General features: G+C 41.0%; 1 protein-coding gene across 1 annotated transcript in view; it reads left to right on the top strand.

Moving 5' to 3' along the window:
- Nucleotides 1–22343, top strand: part of LOC105756395 (zinc finger protein 791-like) — a 97138-nt gene that overhangs the window by 17891 nt on the left and 56904 nt on the right. The window contains 3 exon segments of the mRNA XM_023733226.1: nucleotides 7733–7859; nucleotides 8856–9006; nucleotides 9363–11009. Of these exon segments, the coding sequence (XP_023588994.1) occupies nucleotides 7733–7859; nucleotides 8856–9006; nucleotides 9363–11009 (1925 nt within the window).

The following is a 22343-nucleotide window of genomic DNA, read 5'->3' as shown; positions in this document are numbered from 1 at the left end:
ATCTTGTTGTTTTCACTGTATAGGTCTTTTATGTGTCTGGTTAGATTTATTCCTAAGTATTTTATCTTCTTGGGGGCTATTGTAAGTGGTATTGATTTGGTGATTTTCTCTTCGAAGTTCTCTTTGTTGGTGTAGAGGAATCCAACTGATTTTTGTATGTTTATCTTGTATCCTGATACTTTGCTGTAAACTTTTATTCCAGTAGTTTTCTTGTGGATTCTTTTGGATTTTCTGTGTATCAGATCATATCATCTGCAAATAGACATACTTTTATTTTTTCCTTATCGATTTGGATGCCTTTTATTTTTATTTTTTGTATCCTAATTGCTCTGGCTAGGACCCGCAGCACAATGTTGAATAAAAGTGGTGATAAAGGGCATCCTTATCTGGTTCTTTCAGACTCTCTCCATTTAGGATGATGTTGGCTGTTGGCTTTGTAATTGCCCTTAGTTGTGTTGAGGAATTTCCCTTCTATTCCTATTTTTAGTGAGAGTGTTTATCATGAATGGGTGTTGGACTTTGTCAAATGCCTTTTCTGCATCAATTGATAAGATTATCTAGTTCTTGTCTTTTGTTTTATTTATGTGATAGATTACATTGATTATTTTTCTAATGTTGAACCATTTCTGCATATGTGGTATAAATCCCACTCGATTACGTTGAATTATTTTTTTGATATGTTGCTGAATTCCGTTGGCAAGAATTTTGTTGAGGATTTTTGTGTCAGTGTTCATGAGGGATATTGGTTTGTAATTTGTGTGTGTGGTGTCTTGGTTTTGGTATCAGGGTTATGCTGGCTTCATAGACTGAGTTTGGGAGTATTCCATCCTTTTCTTTGCACTGGAATACCGTTAGTACTAGTGGTAACTCTTCTCTGAAAGTTTGGAAGAATGCTCCAGTGAAACTGTTTTGGCCAGTGGTTTTTTTTTTTGTTGGGATTTTTTTAATTACCTTTTCAATCTATTTTGTTACTGGTTTATTTAGTTGTTCTACCTATCTTTGTGTTAGTTTAGGTAGGTAGTGAGTTTCTTGGAATTTGTCCATTTCCTCTAGGTTTTCAAATTTGTTAGTCTACAGTTTTTCATAGTATTCTGTTCTGATTTTCTTAATTTCATTTGGGTTTGTTGTGATATCACCCATCTCATTTCGTACACGGGTTATTTGCTTTCTCTCATATTTTTCATCAGTTTGGCCAGTAGTTTATCGATTTTGTTAATCTTTTCAAAGAGCCAGTTTTTGGTCTTGTTAACTCTTTCTGTTGTTCTTCTTTTCTCCATTTCATTTAATTCTGCTGTAATTCTTATTTCCTTTCTTCTGGCACCCGAAGGCTTTTTTTGCTGCTCTTTTTCTACTTGCTCGAGTTGTAGGGTTAATGTTTTGATGTTGGCCCTTTCTTGTTTTTGGATGTGATGTTTATTGCTATCAAGTGATCTCTGAGCACTGTTTTGCTGTGTCCCAAAGGTTCTGGTAGGATGTGTTTTCATTCTCATTTGATTCTATGAATTTCTTTATTCCATCCTTAATTTGTTCTGTATTTCAGTAGTTTTTTAGCAAGGTGTTCAGTTTCCACGTTTTTTATTTTGTTTCGTTTTTACAGTCAATGTTAATGATGTGGATGGAGTCAAGCTTTCAAGACTTTCATTTCCTGATGTGGCAAGACTCATAATGAAAAGAAACTGCTGCAAACATCAGTCAATAATTGGAATGTAAAACGTATGAATTGTCAGCTTAGGAAATTACAAATCGTCAAAAATGAAACAGAATGCATAAACATTGATATCCTGGGTGTTCATGAGCTGAAATAGAGTGGTATTGACTGTTTTGAATCAGAGAGTCATATAGTCTACTATGCCGGATATGACAGCTTGAAGAGGAGTGGTAGTGCGTTCATCATTAAAAAGAATATTTCAAAATGTATCCTGAAATACAATGCTGTCAGTGATAGAATAGTATCCATATGTCTACAAGAAAAGCCAGTTAATACGAGTATTACTAAAATTTATGCATCAACTAGTAAGGCTAAAGATGAAGAAATTGAAGATTTTTACCAACTTCTGCAGTCTGAAATTGATTGAAGATGCAATCAGGATGCATTGGTAATTACTGGTGATTGGAATGCAAAAGTTGGAAAGAAAAAAGAAGGGTCGGTAGTTGGAAAATATGGTGTTGGTGATAGAAAACGATGCTGGAGATCACATGAGAGAATTTGGTAAGACCAACAGCTTGTTCACTGCAAATACCGTTTTTCACCAAGATAAACCATACACGTGGACCTCACCAGATGGAATACACAGGGAACAAATCGAGTACATCTGTGGAAAGAGATGATGGAAAAGCTCAATATCATCAGTTAGAAAATAGCCAGGAACCAACTGCAGAACAGACCATCAATTGCTCACATGCAAGTTCAAGCTGAATCTGAAGAAAATTAGAACAAGTCCACGAAAGCCGAAGTACAACCTTGAGGATATCCCACCTGAATTTAGAGTGCATCTCAAAAATTGATTTAACACATTGAACGGTAATGACTGAAGACCAGACAAGTTGTGGAATGCCGTGAAGAATATCATACATGAAAAAAACAAGAAATTTTTTTATAAGACAGGTAATATAGAAAAGACCAAGATGGATGTCAGAAGGGACTCTGAAAGTTGCACTTAAACATGGAGTAGCTAAAGCAAATGTAAGAAATGATGAAGTAAAAGAGGTGAACAGAAGATTTCAAAGCGCAGCACATTAAGACAAACTAAAGTATTATAATGACATGGCAGAGACCTGGAGTTGGAACACCAAAAAGGAAGAACATGCTTGGTATTTCTCAAGCTGAATTGAAGAAAAGTTTTAAGCCTCAAGTTGGCAATAGTGAACGACTCAGGAAGCATCAAAGGAAAATGGAAGGAATACACAGAGTTACTGTAACAGAAAGAATTAATGGACGTTTAATCATTTCAGGAGATAGCATGTGATCAAGAACCGATGGTACTGAAGGAAGAAGTCCAAGCTGCACTGAAGACATTGGCCAAAAGCAAGGCTTCAGGAATTGACAGAATACCAAGTGAGATCTTTTCACAAATGGATGCAGTGCTGGAAGTGTTTACTCATCTATGCCAAAAAATTCGGAAGACAACTACCTGGCCAACCTACTGGAAGCGATTCTTATTTATGCCTGTTCCAAAGGTGATCCAACTGAATTGGATGTTATCGAACAATATCATTTATATGACACACAACTAAAATTTTGGTGAAGATCATTCAAAAGCAGTTGCTGCAGTAAATCGACAGCCAACTGTCAAAATTCAAGCTGGATTCAGAAGAGGGTGTGGAACGAGGGATATCATTGCTGATGTCAGATGGATCTTGAGTTAAAGCAGAGAGTACCAGAAAGATGTTTGCTGTGTTTTATTGACTATACAAAGACGTTCAACTGTGTGGATCATAACATTTTTTGGGTAACATTATGAAGAATGGCAGAGAACTTATTCTCCTGAGAAAGCTGTACACAGATCAAGAGGCAGTCGTTTGAAAAGAGCAATGAATAATGCATGGTTTAAAGTCAGAAAAGGTGTGTGTCAGCGTTGTATTCTTTCACTGTATTTAATCAGTCTGTATGCTAAGCAGATAATCCGAAAAACTGGACTGCATGAAGAAGAATGCAGCATCAGGTTTGGAGGAAGACTCATTAACAAGCTGCATTATGCAGATGACACAGCCTTGCTTGCTGTAAGTGAAAACGACCTGAAGCACTTGCTGGTGAAGATCGAAGACCACAGCCTTCATTATGGATTACACCTCAACACAGAAAAAACATCCTCACAACTGGACCAATAAGCAACGTCATAATAAACGGAGAAAAGATTGAAGTTTTCAACGATTGCATTTTACTTGGATCCACAGTCACCTCCCATGGAAACAGCAGTCAAGAAATCAAATGATATACTGCATTGGGGAAATCTGCAAAACACTGTTGGTAAAAAGCAAAGATGTCACTTTGAGGACTAACGTGCCCCTACCCAAGCCATGGTGTTTTCAGTGACCTGATATACGTGTGAAACCTGGGTAAGGAGTAAGGAAGATGGAAGAATTGACATCTTTGAGTTATGGTGTTGTTGAAGAATATTGATTATATCATGGACTACCAGAAGAAAGGGTATGTCTTGGAAAAAGTCCAACCAGAATGCTCCTTAGAAGGGAGGATGGCTAGAGTTCGTCTAGCATACTTTAGACATGTTATCAGTAAGGACCATTCCTTGGAGCAGGACATCATGCTTGGTAATGTAACAGGTCAGTGAAAAAGAGGAAGACCCTCAATGAGATGGATTGACACAGTGGCTGTAGTAGTGGGCTCCAGCATAACAGGGATTGTGATGACAGTGTGGGACCAGGCAGTGTTTCAATCTGTTGTCGCTAGGGTCGCTATGAGTTGGAATCCACTCGATGGCGCCTAACAAAAACAACCACAGTAATGAGTGGTAGGGTTTTTTTTATCATTTTAAAATATGTGACCTGGCCCACTGCAGTGGAGGAGACTTTGAATTTCAGCTCTGGATCGACATTTGCTCTGACACCCTCATACCAGGATTGATTAGACATGATCGTGGCAGCTCACTTCACCCTCTGCCCTGACAACAGGAGCCTTCCTCTTGTACAGCTGCTCTGCTATTCAGTCCACTTTTAGTATCAGAAATGCACTGTAGCAGTCTTTTCTCACTAGATGGGGAAAGCAATGGATTGGTGCTTTTTCACAGAGGCCAGTCCTACAGCCCAGGGAATGCCCAGTGGTCAGTGATTGGGTAATCATGCTTGTGTGCCTTCCAAGGCTGCAGATGTGAGAAAGTGTTAGAGTGGAGGCTGTAGAATGCTCGTATGTAAATCTTTTCTAGGATTCACACTTTGCAAATAAATTATTCACAAAATGATTTTTTTGTGTGTAGAAAAAATACATACAACAAAATATTCAACAATTGAACAATAATTTAGTTACATTTGGACTGAACCCAGGAAGGTAAGTCCTTGTCCAGTGTACTCAGACTTTCCAATTATCTGGACACCGGTCTGTGAGGAAGAGAGAGTAATTTTATTGCAATGCCCAGAGCAAGGAGCTGAGAGGAAGTTCCTCAGATCCGGCTCCCTGAGCTATGGGGAGGCAGGGTTTACATGTGACGTGGGCAGCAAGATGGTGGCCACACAGGTGTACTGGAGCGGGAAAATTCTAGAAGGTGGCCAGGAAACAGGAGGTGATGTAGTTGTTGTTGGACCGCTTGCTTTGGAATAGGGTCCAAGTGATGATTTTCCTTCTGATTTGTTCCACCCGTTGCTATGTCTTTGGTTGAGGTCAATTAGCAGTCACAGCTGGCCCTTCTGCACAATCAGGGCAGGCCAAATCTGACATGAGGTAGTTTAAGGACTAACGGAAATTTACTGGCATTAGTAGGGTCAGGTTACACATTGATTACATTCATAACGTTGCCCACTGTCTTTGTTGTCTAGTGCTATTACAGAAATACTATAAGCAGGTGGCTTTAACAAACAGAAATTTATTTCATCAAAGTTTAGGAGATTAGAAGTCCAAAATCAGGGTATCGACTCTTGAGGAAGGCTTTCTTTCTATGTTGACTCTTGAGGAAGGTCTTTGTTTTTTCTGAGCTTCTGCTTCTGGGCGATCTTCACATGGCTTGCATGTGTCTTCCCCCATCTCTCTTCCCAGTCTCGTTTCTTTTGCTTGCTTAACTTCTTTCATATTTCAAAACAAATTGACTTAAGACACACCCTACACTAATCCTGCCTCTTTCCCAAATGGGATTATAACCACTGACATAGAGATTAGGATTTGTAACACATATTTTTTGGGGGACCCAATTCAATCCATAGCACCCACCCATTACAAAACGGGAATCTTTACTTCTTTCATGATTAGCAAACATAAGGGCGTGCTATTCTGGTTCTTGCGGACATAGAGCTCTTCGTCATGTTATAACATTAGAGTTTGTGCGGGTGTTTAGGTGTATATTTGTTGAGTGGTGTGTTCACTAATAATTTGTGTACAGTAGCATTGGTTCTCAAATCGTGAGAATTCTGGAGAGATCTCGATTCTCATGTTTCGTGTCTCACCTGAGCTCTGTTGAACTTTTCAATGCCCTTTCTGAATCCATGTAAGGGACAGAGAGGTTGAAAGTGCAACTACTGAATTATTGAAAAACAGGTGACAGATGTGTAAAAATTCATAATTCTTGAAAAGAATATTCTGTTTTCAGTAGGTGTCCTTTTATCTCCTGATCACTTGAAATTTTTCAAGAAAATACTAGCATCTTAGGGCTTTGAGTTACCAGTTTGTTGGTGTGGGCCCCTGGGCCTCCTATGACTAGTGAGGGGTAGAAGGAAAAGCTGCAAGTTCTACAGTGTTTCCTACTTGTTCATATCTCATCCTGCATTTACCCTGTGACTCATTTTTCTTGTAGAGTTCTAGCGGGTCTTGTGGCATGGTGGTTAAGAGTTGCTAACCGAAAGGTCAAGATTTCCTTGGAAATTCTATGGGGGCAGTTCTACTCTGTCTTGTACAGTTAGTATGAGTCGGAATCAACTGTAGGGCAACAGGTTTAGTTTTTTGTTTTTCTTAGATGATGGTCTTGTGGAAGGAGGTGAATTTTTTTTTTAAACAAGGAAGTGATCTGAAAGTAGATCTAAGACTTTGATTTGTAGAGCATTTCTCTAATTTGTGGTATGTGCTCTGAGTGTTCTAGTCCATACAGATAGAATAAGACTAGAATTTGTCACAAAGTATAGAGAGATGTGAATGTGTTGAAAGTACACCCACTCCTCACTTATTGACATGGTTAGGTTGCAAAGACTATATCATTATGCAAGATTGGGGGCCGTGCCCTGACTTTGACACCCACGTACCACTAGTCATCACCCATCAGGTGTCCCTGGCAAGTCTCAGGATGCACGTGGCACGGCAGGCCCCTCTTGGGGGGTGATGGTGATGGTGGTCAGGGATTGCCCGCTGCTTCCAGACCAGCAGGCGCCCACTGTTAACTGGACTTGCTCCAGGCCTCTGTGTAGAACCCCCTACCTCTCCTCTCTACCTTTCTACTCCACCAGCCCCAGAGATGGGCCTTGGTGGTGGGCAACTCCTCAGGGGCCTGCTGGCAGGTGAGGACTGGCCACCTGGCTTGGCAAAGGCTACGGATGTGGCAGAGAGACCACTTTGGAAGAAAAGACTTCTGAGCTTCCCACTCGACTCCTGCAGCCCAGGTTCTTGCTGCCTCCTCACGGCCTTACCACTGCCCCACTTAATGCATACCCCACCTAGCTCCTCCACCCAACCTGGGTAATGCAGACTGACCGCTGGCAGCCCATGCGGCCTCACCCCCTTTCACAGAGTTCACTCTTCCTCTCTCTCTTACCTCAGCTCCTTGTTAATGCAAAAAGATAGATTTTTTGGTATTGTTGTAAATGTGAAACGTTTGATAATGAGATAGTAGATAAGTGAGTAGTAGGTGTATTGTTAAATCTATGACACAGGATGCAATAAGTCAGGATGTGAGTGTAGATAGTCTTGGAATAAAGCTGATAAGTGAGGCCTAGATCCTAGAGTATACTATAGTACAACACAGTACCTTGTATCAAATCCCTAGAAATTCTCAGTTCCCCAGGACTGTCAGCCTCACGCATCCTTTTGCACACATTGGAGTGCATGGTATCTTGCTGAACCAAAATATGTGGGGTATTTTAGGATTCAGTGGTCATTGAGGATGTGGCTGTGGAGTTTACCCAGGAAGAGTGGGCTCTACTGGATCTTGCTCAGAGGACACTCTACAAAGATGTGATGATGGAAACTTTCAGAAACCTGGCCTCAGTAGGTAAATATGTTGTCATTATTTAAAATCTATTATTTAGTGAGTACGTATATTGTACTTGTCAGCCTTGCTCTAGTATTTGGGCTGCAGAATGGGAATGCATTATTAAAGAGAACAAGAGTAGTCATTTGATTTATGGATCTTAAAAATTGTGATTCTTTCTGAATATAATGCCCTATGTATTAAAGTTCTTTTTTATTTCTTTTGTTAAAAGCCTTGAGGCTGTTTTAGTTATAAGTGTGACAGTTAACTTGTGGTTTTATCGTAGGTCACAGAGAAAAGACTTATGGTTTGGGACTTATAAAGAGTTTCACTGTGTTTATTACAAGTTCTACATGACTATTTTGCTGTAAATAAATTCACACATGCCCATCTCTGTAGACTCTGAAGGCCAAAGTACTGTTTCAGTCTCAGGAGAATGTTCACTCTCTTCACTGTCTTCTCTCATGATATGTCTTTCTCCAAGAGCACCATGTCAGCTACACCCATTTGTTCTCCCAGAAAAGCAAGAGAAAAATAAGAGAGTGGACATAGGACATCAAGGGCCACTATGTCAGGGAGCACCAGGAAGGCAAAAATCCTTTCAAGGACCAGCTTGCATGGAGAGAACTAGATTTGACTAAATCAGAAAAAATGTCTCTTGGGTTGAGGAGACTGAACTTCACAAACCTGAGCTTTTTTTATTCTCATTGTCTCACACCTGCTTTCATGGAGAAAGAGTTCCCCTTTTCTTCTTCCATGTACGTGGAGCATTTCCACATTACGTGTGCAGTGTGTCTAATATCTTTGCACTTTACTCACCTAATTACAACTTATTTATGTCACTGGCACTCTCAATCTTCATAGAAGTATTTCCTAGAAAATTGCTTTCGGACCATTGCCAATACCTGAAACAGCCAAATGTGTCATTCTTTCTTTACTCACAGCTGCCTTTTTGCTTCTAATAATTCCTCTTCTTTTCTTTCATATTGTGAACCTCAGTTTCAACCATTGGGTCAGTTTCTCAAAACCTTAATGATGGAGAAAAGTTATGCAGTGAATATCTAATAGTGGAATTCATGAAGAATGATATTTGCTCCTCTATATTAGGAGAAATCTGCAAATGGCATGGCATTGAAGATCAGCATAAAAATCAGGGGAGACATGAGAGGTGAGTGTTATTCATGAGAGAGAGCAGTGCCTAATGGGAAAATCTTAGTGTCATGACACTAAAATTACATATATATGTAAAACTAGTTCTGAAATTTCATGTTCACAGAATTTTTATAGTATTTTCATAGATGTTAGATATTGAATATTTGAAATCTATTTCACTTGTATATAATTATCAGACAGTCTGATATTTTGGAAACACTGTGACATTAACGGTAGTCTGTCTACCAGATGATTTAACCTATGAAACATGAGATAACTTGGGGCAAAAATCGTAAACATTCACTGTATTTGGTAATGGTGAAATGGGAACAAATTTAATCCTAACAGCACGCTGCCTATTTTTAACTGAAGGTGTGTTATAAAGAAACTTTTTGAAAATAATGAAGAAAATCAAGGTGGAAAAACCTACAGATGGATTCCAAATCTTGCTGCGTTCAAAAGAACTCCTAATGTAAATTCGTCTGAATGCCACGAGTGTGGAAAATCCTTCATCGATCACTCATCACTTAAGCATCATATCAGATCTCACTCAGGTTGCAGTACTTATCAATGTAAGAAATGTACAGAAGCCTACAGGTGTTCCTCTGACCCAAGCATTCCTGTAAGTACTCTTACTGAAGAGAAACCTTATAAATGTAAGGTGACAGCACTCACTGGAGAGAAACCCTATGAATGTAACAAGTGTGGGGGAGATTTCTGTAGTTTCTCATTCTTTTGGACACATGCGAGAGGTTGTAAGTGTGAATGTAAAGAACGTCAGAAAATCCATCCCTCATCACACCTTTTACAAAAAAAATTTCATAGTGGGGATAAGCCTTATAAATGTAAAAAATATGGGGAAGGCTTCAGTCGTTCGTCGTCATTCACTATACATACAGGAACTCACAGTGGAGACAGGCCTTATGAATGTAAGCACTGTGGAAAAGCCTGTAGTAATTCCTCAGCCCTCGCTACACATTTAAGAACTCACAGTGGAGAGAAGCCTTATGAATGTAAGGAATGTGGGAAAGCCTTTAGATATTACTCATCCCTTACTACGCATGTAAGAGTTCACACTGGAGAGAAGCCTTATGTATGTAAGGACTGTGGGAAAGCCTTTATTCGTTCCTCCTGCCTCAGTAGACATGTTAGAATTCACAGTGGAGAGAGGCCATATGAATGTAAGGAATGCGGGAAAGGCTTCAGTCGTTTCTCCTATCTCGCTAGACATGTAAAAACTCACAGTGAAGAGAGGCCTTTTGAATGTAAGGAATGTGGGAAAGCCTTTAGATATTACTCATCCCTTGCTACACATGTAAGAGTTCACTCTGGAGAGACACCTTATGTATGTAAGGACTGTGGGAAAGCCTTTAGTCGTTCCTCTCACCTCGCTAAACATAGAAGTGTTCGCACTAGAGAGAGGCCTTATGAATGTAAGGAATGTGGGAAAGTCTTTTGTCGTTTTTCGTACTTTACTAGACATTTAAGAACTAATAGTGGAGAGAAGCCTTACGAATGTAAGAAATGTGGGAAAACTTTCAGAAATTATTCATCTCTCACTCAACATACAAGAATTCACAGTGGAGAGAGGCCTTACGAATGTAAGGAATGTGGGAGAGCCTTTACTAGTTTCTCATACCTCACTAGACATATAAGAACTCACAGTGGAGATAAGCCTTACGAATGTAAAGAATGTGGGAAAGCGTTTAGATATTACTCATCCCTCATTCACCATGTAAGAACTCACAGTGGAGAGAGACCATATGAATGTAAAGAATGTGGGAAAGCCTTTACTAGCGTCTCATCCCTCAATAGACATATAAAAACTCACAGTGAAAATATACCTTATACATGTAAGGAATGTAGGAAGACCTTTAGAGATTACTCATCCCTTACTAGACATATAAGAACTCACAGTGGAGAGAAGCCTTATGAATGTGAGGAATGTGCGAAAGCCTTTACTAGTTTCTCATCCCTCGCTAGACACGTAAGAACTCACGGTGGAGACAAGCCTTGAATGTAAGGAATGTGGGAAAGCATTGAGATTATTCATCCCTCAACATATAAGAACTCAGTGTGGCGAGACATTTTGAATGTAAACAATGGAGGAAAGCCTTTAGTCATTCCTCCCACCTTACTAGACAGGTAAGAACTTACAGTAGAGAGAGAACTTAACAAATTTAGGGAATGTGGGAAAGCCATTAGTCATTTCTCCCACCTCACTCAACATGAAAGAGTTCACACTGAAGAGAAGCCTTAGGAATGTAAGGAATGTGGGAAGCTGTTTAGCTATTACTCACAGCTAACTATTGATATAAAAACTCACAGGAAGGTCTTAGGAATTTTAGGAATATAGGAAGGCCCCTAGTGATTGCTAAGACCTCCCTATCATATTTTTGCACAAATAATACATACCTTTTGTGTTGATTTGCCAGTCACTCCCTCCTCCTGTGAGGTATTTTCCTAAGTATGTGTGCTAATTTTTTACATCAGCATTTCTCCCCTGCATCAAAAGGGAAATGATGTGATTGAAGGCTTTATCACAAAGATTAGTCACAGGGTCTTTCCAGTGTGATAGGTCTCATAGCTGGCCTTTTTTATACCAGGGGAGGAATCTTATCCAAGTTAGAAGTGTGGAATTTACTACTGCTTTATCTGCATGTGCATTAATTTCCACTTTTTAGTTTCTAATGTGAACATTAAGGTGAAAAATATCACTCTAATTCCACTTTCAATTCTATGATATGAGTTTTGACAAGTAATGTTTGCATTTTTGTTAGAATCATATTATTCTTTATATTTTGTCTGTTTTTTTTCAGTCTTTCTTGTGTGCACAAAAATGGTTTTAACGGAAACAGGATTGCACTGTATGTTTTAATCCATAATTGGTTCGCAGAGATGCCTTTCTCTTAAACGGTGGTTTGAGTAGCAGGGTTTGAATGGAAAGACATCTCATTCTGTGCCCCAAGTCAATGATGGGCCCACACTGAGACCTCCATGTAATGTAGCTTCAGTGGAACTTCTTAGCTGTACAGACACAGAGATTGTGCTTAGTGACAGAGTCCTGATTTTGGTCATTTTGACAGTCCAAGACTGTGTGCCAGGCCAGGACCTAAGGCTGTAGTTGCTGGGCTGCAATAGTGGATGCTGATCCACCTGGTATGGATACCTCCAATGGGGTCGGAGAAGATGGGAGCCCATCTAGGGTTCCTGTATTAGTGGGGGAAAGACAAGGGGCTGTTGAGTCTAGCAGTTTATCCAGCCCCACTCTGCCCGATGCCGAGCTGGGAGCTGGTTCACTTAGTTCTCAAGTATGGGGCCTGCGAAATGGTGGATGAAGGTCGCAAAAGTCTTCAAATTAGATTTTTTCTTGATCCATCCATTTTTCTCATAGTATCATCCCATGGAAATTCTTGGGGACCATGATGGTGCCTATTGATAGTGGTTTTAGGTAACGCATACCACGAGAGTCAACTTCTGCCAGGAAGGTTGTTAGATTAATGTCTGGCCATGCATCAGAATACTAAACTGCCACTAAATGAGTATTTTCAGAAAAATTTGGACCACAGGAGAGGCAATCATACTATAATGTTGTGTGAAAGGCTGGTGTGTTTGCACAAGGAATCATCTAGACTCCTTAGGAATAAGAATCATTGTCTTAGTTATCTATAACAGAAATACCACAAGTGGATGGCTTTAACAAACAAATTTATTTTCTCACAGTCTAGTGGGCTAGAAGTGCAAATTCAGGGCATCAGCTCCAGGGGAAGGCTTTCCCTGTCTGTCGGCTCCAGAGGAAGGTCCTTCTCATCAATCTTCCCCTGGACTAGAAGCTTCTCCACACAGGAACCCCAAGTCCAAAAGATGCATTGCACTCCTGGTGCCACTCTCTTGGTGGTATGAGGTCCCCTTGTCTTGCTACTTCTTTTATGTCTCAAAAGAGGTTGATTAAAGACACTAATTTTGTAGATCTCATCAATGTAATTATTACTTATCCATCTCACTATAGTATAGTGATAGGATTTACAACATATAGGTAAATCAGTCATGCAGTATTGGGAATCATTAACTAGCCAATTTGGCAGATATTTTTGGGGACACAGTCCATAACAATCATCATCAGCACAAAGTGGGTTCCTATGAGGTGAAGATCAGACATACCTCCACTTTTAACTTCTTCACTGTTTCTGATACCAGTTGTTCCCCCAATGGCACACTCTACTTCTCTGCTGGGTTAAATAATTTTATGCAGTGGCCACAAAGAAACAACAGACAATAGGGGTAGTTATGTGGCTTATTAGGGGAGTAACAGGATACAGTTCAGGAAAAACAAGATCAGCTTTATGAATCAGGACAGCTTCCAACTAGGACAACTCTCTCAGGTCATCTCTGCCATGCTAGCAGACCTTTCTTGGTTGAGCACAGCTCTCTACCTTTGGCCTTCCTGCCATCAGTCTTTCTGTTGCTAACTGGACAGTTTCAGTTATCTAGTGCTGCTATAACAGAAATACCACAAGTGAGTGGCTTTAACAAACAAATTTATTGTCTCACAGTTTAGGAGGCTATAAGTCTGAATTGAGGGCACCAGCTTCAGGGCAAGGCTTTCTCTCTCTGTTAGCTCTGGGCAAAGGTCCTTGTCATCAGTCTTCTCCTTGTCTAGGAGCTTCTCAGGATGCAGACCCCACGTCAAAAGGATATGTTCCGCTCTGTACCTTCTTCATGGTAATGAGGTCCCTCTCCTCTCTGCTCACTTCTCTCTTTTATATCTCAAAAGAGATTGACTCAAGATACAATCTGATCCTGTAGGTTGAGTACTGCCTCATATTCATGACTGCCTCTAATCCTGCCTCATTAACATCATTCAGATTAAGATTTAAAAGACAGGTTAATCAGTCACATCAGATCACAAAATGGACAACCACACAATACGGGGAATCATGGCCTAGTCAAGTTCACACACATTTTTGGGGACACAATTCAATCCATCACATGGCCCAACTCATGATCAGTATAGCAGCCCACTCAGCTCTCTTAGCTACTTTCCTAAAAGCAGCCTCGTGCTATCCTCTGTGTTACAGCTCTTGACCTGTATTACAGATTTTTGGAGCCCTCTTTTCTGTACCTTTGTTGGGTTGCTACTTATATAAACAAACTCCTTGATAATTTCAAAGCATGGCAGTCTCTGCAGGACCATGACTGACTGACCAATCATCTTGGTGGGCTACAAGTCGCTCAATCCTTTTGGGTGGATTTTCAAATGACTATTTGAATAGCAGATCGATCAATCCCTGTAGGTGCATAAAATAAACCAATCACAGGGCCGACTGTGGCCCAACCAGTCGTTTTTGCCAGAATTACAAACCCAGGGTCAGAATGGCCATATATAAAAGAAACTCATTACACTCCAGCAAGGTATAAAATAGTGTGTGTGGGATGATGTCAGTTTGTAAACTATTTATATATTAATGTACATTTTACAAATGTCAATAAACTATTTTGTAGAGACAGTCCATTCTAGAATACTAAAAGGGATTCTTCCATGAAGGTGAGAATTATAATTGATTTCTTGTCTCGTTCTGCTTCTTAATTTTCAATTTTTTAACATTTATTCATTTCTTGTGAAAATTTTTCCCTTATTTTTTAAATTTACAAACAGTAATTTACTTTTGGAATCTTAGTTCACAAATGCATAAAGTCTCATAATCAGTTGCAAAATGAAAGTACAGGACGGTACCATTCTTCTCTCCAAAATTCTCCCCAGTGCTGCCCCTTTTTAGTCAAACTTTCTCTGGGCCATGAGTCCCTAGCAGCTGTCCCCATACTTACCATGTACTGTGTAGCTTTTTGATTCTGGCTTCTGTCATATAACAATGCATTTGAGAGTCATCCATGTTGATGAATGTATCAATAGCTTGTTCCTTTTAATTGCTGTGTAGTATTCCATTGTACAGCCATACTGTAGTTTGTGTATTTGCCAACTGGAAGACATTTGTATTTAGTTGTTTTGAATAAAGCTGATATATTTTCAAACAGATTTTATGTGAACTTATAGTTTTCCTTTTTCTTGCATATATCCCTCAAAGTAAGATTCTTGTCATAGATTAGGTGTATGTTTAACTGGATAAGAAACTGCTGATCTGTTTTTAAAGAGGCTGTGCCATTTCATATTCCCACCAGCAATCTATTCCAGTTATGTTGGAATCTGGACAGGCTGATTTCTGTTGCAATCTTGTAGTACATTTCTGGCACAGGTGTCAAGGAGGGGGCACCCATTCAGGTGTGTGGCTTACTTTCTCAGTGCTGCTATAACAAATACCATAAGTGTGTGGCTTTAACAAATGAAATTTATCTTCTCACATTTTAGGGTAGAAGTCAAAGTTTAGGGTGTCATCTCAAGGGTAGTCTCTGTGCTCTGGGGGAAGGTCCTTGTCTCCTCAGCTTCTGTGCTGTTCCTTGACATTCTTCATGTGTCATGGCACCTGTGTTTCCCCATCAGTGCTTTCTAGCTTTTGTGTCTAATCTACTCCTTTTGTATCTTTTAGATGATTGGTTTAAGGCACACCCTATACTGATGTGGCCTCATTAACATACCAAGAAACCTATTCTGGATGGGAGTACATCCACAGGTATAGGGATTAGGATTTACAACACGTACACACAATCCAATCCCTAATAGTGACTCATCTGACAGGAACCCCAACATTTGCTTAGGAGAGGGATGTCCTGTAGCAGTCTTTATTAGACAACAGGCCCATGTGTAGGGGACTTCAGGCTTTCCTACCACTGCCGCTGCCAACCTGGTCTGAACCCAAGGCCCAACCAAGTCTCGTGGAAGGAAAACATTTCTACTCGGGTCCCCGCTGCAGGAAGTGGCCATTGTTCCTTGTCACCACAATTTGGCCAATATTCTGTTTCTGGCATGGAAACCGGAAGTGGATGTGGACCTCTGAGTTACCGGGTCAGCTGGTGAACAGCCTTCTTACCACTCACTGCCTCCACTCCTGCATCTGAAGTAAGTGCAGTTGCAGGGTTGTATGGGAAGCCTTTGTTTACCTTCCTAAGAAAATGCCGGAGTTTTCCAGTCTGGCTGTAACAATTTTGTATTCTCACCAGCAATGAATGAGAGTTTGTATTGCTTCACTTGGTGAAGTACAAAGGAAGCAAATGATCATATGAAAAAATGCTCATCGTGTCATTACGGAATTGAAAATTAAAACAAAATTGAGATACTACTATAAACTTATTAGAAGAGCTAACATCCAAAATACTGACAATACAAAATGCTGGTAAGGAAGTGGAGCAATACAAACTCTCATTCGTTGCTGGTGAGAATACAAAATAGTTAGAGCCACGTTGGAAAACTCTGTATGAGGAGCCCTGGTGGTGTAGTGGTTACGAGCTTGGCTGCTAACCAAAAGGTCGGCAGTTCAAATCCACCAGTTGCTCCTTGGAAACCTCATGGGACAGTTTTACTCTGTCCTGTAGGGTTACTATGAGTTGGAGTCGACCCAGAGGCAATGGGCTTTTTGGTTTTTGGTGAAGTATGTCTTTGAATCTTGTTTTGTAAATGGGTTGTTTGGTTTCTTATTGTTGAGTTTGTAGAGTTCTTTGTATAGGTATCTAGTGCAGGTATTCCGTTTTGGTTTTTTTCTCCTCAGTGATTTTCTGGCTATTTTTCCATGTTTAGTTTTGTTATTTCTTTTTATAAATTTGTTATGAACTTGTCTAACTCCAAAAATGTTTTTGATATTTTTACTGGGATTGTGTTAAATTTATAAACTAACGTAGAAGACCTGACATCATTAGTATTTAGAGGTCATATCCAATAACGGCAGTTCGAAACCACCAGCGGCTCCTGCAGGACAAAGATGTGGCAGTCTGCTTCTGTGGAGATCTACAGCCTTGGAAACCCTATGGGATCACTATGAGTCAGAATCTACTGGATGGCAGTGGGTTTGGGTTTTTTTGTTTTATCCAGTAACGGGGGAAGACAGACACCATGTGGGGATCGTCTCTAAGCCAAAGAATGCCCAGGATCACTGGCAGACGCCAGAAAGTAGAAGAGATGCTCACAAAAGGAATTAGTATTGCTGAGACCCTGATTTTGACTTTTCACCTCTGGAATGAGGAGAAAATAAATTTTGTTCTTTTTGGTATTTGTATTACGACAGCACTAGGTTACCAGTTCTCGCCTTCCACTGGTTCAGTTCCTGGCCAGTGCACCTCATATGTGCAGTCATTACCTATCTGTCAGTGGATTTGTGTATTGCTATGATGCTGATCAAGTTTAGTGGAGCTTTCAGACTAACAAGGACTAGGAAGAAAGGGCCGGCAGTCTACTTCTGAAATGTCACAGCCGTTGAAGACCCCATGGAACCCACTTCTATGACGCACATGAAGTCACCAGGAGTCGGAATTGACTCGACTGCTACTGGTTTGGTTTTTTGGTTGTTTAGAAACTGTTATGGAATTTTTTCGAGGGCAATTTTCATCAACTATGGAGGTAAGTGAATGATTTATTTTCTTGAATCTATTTATGATATTAATGGGTTTACTAATGAATTAACTTTGCATGCCTGGTAAAGATGCTGTTTGGATGTATCCTTAATGTGTTGGTTTCTATTCACTAAAGTTTTGTTTAGTCATTGATATTCATAAGTGATACTGACCTGTAATGGGGATGGTTTGGTATTTGGGCTTTTTTCTAGTTTACTGTTTTTTCAGGTTTAGGTGTCAGTATCACAGGATGTTGAAGAATCACAAAAGATTTGAGATGTAAAATGTTTACCTCAAGAAGGGGGGGCAGCTTCGGCCCATTGTCTATCTTGCTCTAGCAAGCTCCGACTTCACAGACCCTCTCCAGGCTGGAACCCAGAGCTGAGCCCAGTGCCCCGTTGTGTTATGTGATAATGGTATGCCTACAGCCAGTGCCGCTGCCCTCGGGAGACACTCAGCATTCTGGTCTCTCTGTTGGGGTGGTTTTAGAAGGAAGAGCAATTCATGTTGGAAACGAATGTGTTGAAAATAAGCCATAAGTTTTGAGTCAAATGTCCTAGGGGAGGGAGAATGCCTTTTTAGCTAAATACAGTACAGACATGTCTCAGAGGAGGGTCCTGAGACATGATACTAGTCTCGCTCCTGTGGTGAATGGGTGGCGCAAGCTCCTGGAAGAGCTGTGACAAAGGGCGTTGGCTCTACTCTGTCACTTACACCCTTGTGACCTTTAGGGCTCTTCCCAACAGCAGTGACCGGGCTTCGGGGATGGAGAGGTCTGTCAGCAGCCAGCCTGGGGGGCCGTCTGACGTTCAGATCCAAGGCCATGCCCCACCCCAGACCTGGCAGTTGTCAGAGGGACAAGATCTGACAGAAATGCAGCTCCTCATCTATGACCTCACAGGACACCAGCAAGTCTCTCTCACCTGCCTTCTTTCCTCTAAGCCCAGATGTCAGTGTCCAGTTTTTGCAGGACAGCTCCACCTGGTTGTCGACATGGAGTGCCTCTCCTTAGGCCACTCCTTCCTGTCCCACTCACCTTTCTGCCTTTGTCATTTCCTGGGCTTGTTCTTGCCTCCTACTGTATATCCCCTGCTCCATCTGAAACAAAGCCTGATCCCTTGAGTCCATCCCCTTCACCCCATCAATGACACCACACTCTGAGCCCTGCTGACCCTACCTGGGCCAGCACACCAGCCTCAGGCAGGTTGCTTGTTAGCTGGCACTCCCTGTCATCCTCCACATGTAGTGAGGACAACTTTCCTCAAACACAGATGAGATTGTACCGTGGCCCTGCCTGCCCCCTCACAGCCCCCACTGCCCTCACGGGTACCCTCAATGGCTGGACATCTGAGGCCTCCCAGTTGTGCTCCTCCCCACCTCCCCCGGCTCCCTCAGTGCCTACCTGAAGTGAGAAATGAACCCTAGGCAGGTGAGGAGGCCTCCAGAATACCACTCTGATGGTGCATATGGACTGAGCAAGCTCTTTCCACACCAGGTCACGTTGCCTGGACTTTCCACACTCATTCTCACTCCTGCCCACTGAGCCCCATCGGCTGTGTCTGTGCTGACAATGCACTGTCCTTTCCAGAGCTTGAAAGGCCTGGATTTACAGAGAATCTGTTCTCACCTCCCTGTCCACTCCCTCCACACCCTTCCAGCCGAGGTCCCTGAGATGTCTTGCAAAGAAATAGGACCTAAGAGAAGAGCAACAGCAAAGAGAAGCTGCACTTTTTACTCAGGCCCAGAGACTCACTACCATTACCTGATGGACCAATGACCTTCTAATGGAAGCTCTGTGACAAATCCAGTTTCTCACATGAGGACACTGAGATCAGAGAGGGGATGGACATGTCACACCGCATGTTAAAGACACAGCTGGGATTTGAACTCAGGCCTCCACAGTTTCAAAGCCACCTCCCGGTTCTAGGCCTGAACTGTCCACTGGGGTACCATCAGCTACCTGTGGCTAGTGAGCACTTGAAAGGTAGCTGGTTCCAACCGACATGTGCTGTGAGTGAGATTCTCATGACATTTCAGACTTAGAATGTTGTTATTCTTAAGTGCTGTCGAATCGGTTCTGACAGATAGCGACCCCATGTAAAGCAGAATGAAACATTGCCCAGTCCTACGCCTTCCTGGCGGTCTTGCTATGTTTGAGCCCATTGTTGCAGCCACTGCGTCGGTCCATCTCACTGAGGGTGTGCCTCTTTTTTGTTAACCCTCTACTTTACCAAGCATGATGTTCTTGTTCAGGTACTGGTCCCTCCTGATAACATATCCAAGGTATGTGAGATGAAGCCTCACTATTCTCGCTTCAGAGGAGCATTCTGGTTGCACTTCTTTCCAGGTTTGTCTGTTTTTGTGGTAGTTCATGGTATATTCAGTATTCTTTACCAACAGCATAATTCAAAGGCATCAGTTCTTCTTTGGTCCTCCTTATTGATTGTTCTACTTTCTTATGCATATGAGGTGATTAAAAATACGATGACTTAGGTCACGTGCACCTTACTCTTTGAAGTAACATATTTGCTTTTTAACTAAGAGATTTTTCGCAGATTTGCCCGATGCAATATGTCATTTGATTTCTTGACTGCTGCGTCCGTGGGTGTTGATTGTGGATCCAAGTAAAATGAAATCCTTGAAAACTTCAATCTTTTCTGCGTTTATTGTGGTGTTACTTACTGGTCCAGTTTTAAGAATTTTTGTTTTCTTTATGTTAATGTTCAATCCATACTGAAGGTGGTAGTCTTTGATCTTCATCAGTAGGTGCTTCAAGTCCGCTTCGCTTTCAGCAAGAAAGGTTGTGTCATCTCTGTATCCTAGGTTGTTAGTCTTCCTCCAGTCATGATGCTGCATTCTTCTTCATATAGTTCAGCTTCTTGGGTTATTTGCTCAGCATACAGATTGAATAAGTATAGTAAAAGAATAGAACCCTGATACATGCCTTTTCTGATTTTAAACCATGCAATACCCTCTTATTCTGATCCAACAACTGTCCCTTGGTCTGTGTACAGGTTTCACATAAGCACAGTTAAGTGTTCTGGAATTTATATTCTTCAGAATGTTATCCATAATTTGTTATAATCAACACAGTTGAATGCCTTTGGTAATCAGTAAAACACAAGTAAATGTCTTTCTGGTATTGTTTTTCAGCCAAGATCCATCTGACATCAACATTGATATACCTTGTTCCACGTCCTCTTCCTAACCTGGTTTGAGTATCTGGCAGTTCCCTGTCAAGGTACTGCTGCAACTTTTTTGAATTATCTTTAGTAAAATTTTAATGGTATGATGATAATTGTTCAATAATTTTGACATTCTGTTGTATCACCTTTCTTTGGAATGGGCATAGATACAGATCTCTTCCAGTCAGTTAGCCAGTTAGCTGCCTTTCAAATTTCAAATTTCTTGGCACTTCCAGCGTTGCAACTGTTTATTGAAACATCTCGATTGGTATTCCATCAATTCCTGGAACTTTGCTTTTTGCCAGTGCCTTCAGGGCAGCTTGGACTTCTTCCTTCAATACCATCAGTTGTTAATCATATGATACCTCCTGAAATGATTGATTGTTGACCAGTTCTTTTTGGTACAGTGACTAGGTGTATTCCTTCGTTCTTTTGATGCTTCTTGTGTCATTCAATATTTTGCCTATAAAAATCCTTTGACATTGCAACTTGAGGCTTGAATTTTTTCTCAGTTCTTTGAGTTTGAGAAGCACCAAGTGTTTTCTTCCCTTTTGATTTTCTAACTCCAGGTCTTTGCACATTTCATTGTAATACTTTTTTGTCTCCTAAAACCACCCTTTGTTCTGTTCAGCTGTTTTACTTCATAATTTCTTCTATTCACTTTAGCTACTCAACATTCAAGAGCAAGTTTCAGAGTCTCTTCTGACATCCGTTCTGGTCTGTTCTTTCTTTTTTCTCCTTGCGTCCACACCATAAAATGTTACTCAGCAAAACCAGCACAAATGACCGATAGCACATGGACGAACCTCAAAGGTATTATGTGAAATGATGGAGTTGGACCAAAAGACTATACTGTGTGATTCCATTCTCCTGAAGCTTAAGAACCAGCAGAAGCAGTCTACTGTGACAGAAATCAGAATAATGGTTGCTCTGGTGGAGGACTGATTGGGCAGATGCACTAGAGAATTGTCTGAGGTGATGATAATGTACTGTATCTTCTCTGGGTTGGAAGTTAGCTGGGTGTGTGGAATTGCCAAAACTCACCAAACAGTAGAATTCAGAACTGTGAATTTCAGTGTTTGTATATTATATCTCAAAGAAAAAAAAGTTTTTAAAAAATGTAAAAGTTGGAGCTCTAGCCCTTATGGAAAGAAAGAAAAGGCCAATTGGAGGGAAGCCTACTGGTGTTGTCTATCCTGGTGGGAGCATTCCTCTCTTTGGACCTAAGACCTCTAGACGCTGAGATCATAGGGTTGTGACGTCAGAAAGCAAAAATTTTGTGAGAGGGTCACTAGAGATAATAGTGGTGCCGCTTCCATTTCCACCCCTTGATTCCTGGACCTATGAATCCTGGGTAAGGTAAAAACAGCACCGTATACTGAATGCTACTTTAGAGCATATACAGCCTCCTGGAGAACATTGCCCAAACTCTGCAAGGTATTGCCACCTACCTGATGCCATAATTGTGTCTTTAGAAGGCCTTTCCATTGTTCTGTCAAGCCGGTTGTTTCAGGACGATGGGGAACATGGTAAGACCAGTAAATTCCATGAGCGTAGGCTCATTGCCACACTTCATTTGCTTTGAAGTGAGTCACTTGATCAGATAAAATGCTGTGTGGGATACCATGACGGCTTATAAGGCATTCTGTAAGTCCATGGATGGTACTTTGGC

Source organism: Trichechus manatus, unplaced genomic scaffold (genome assembly GCF_000243295.1).
Source record: "Trichechus manatus latirostris isolate Lorelei unplaced genomic scaffold, TriManLat1.0 scaffold00057, whole genome shotgun sequence".
NCBI classification, from domain to species: Eukaryota; Metazoa; Chordata; class Mammalia; order Sirenia; family Trichechidae; genus Trichechus; species Trichechus manatus.
This window is presented reverse-complemented; position numbering and strand designations above follow the sequence as displayed.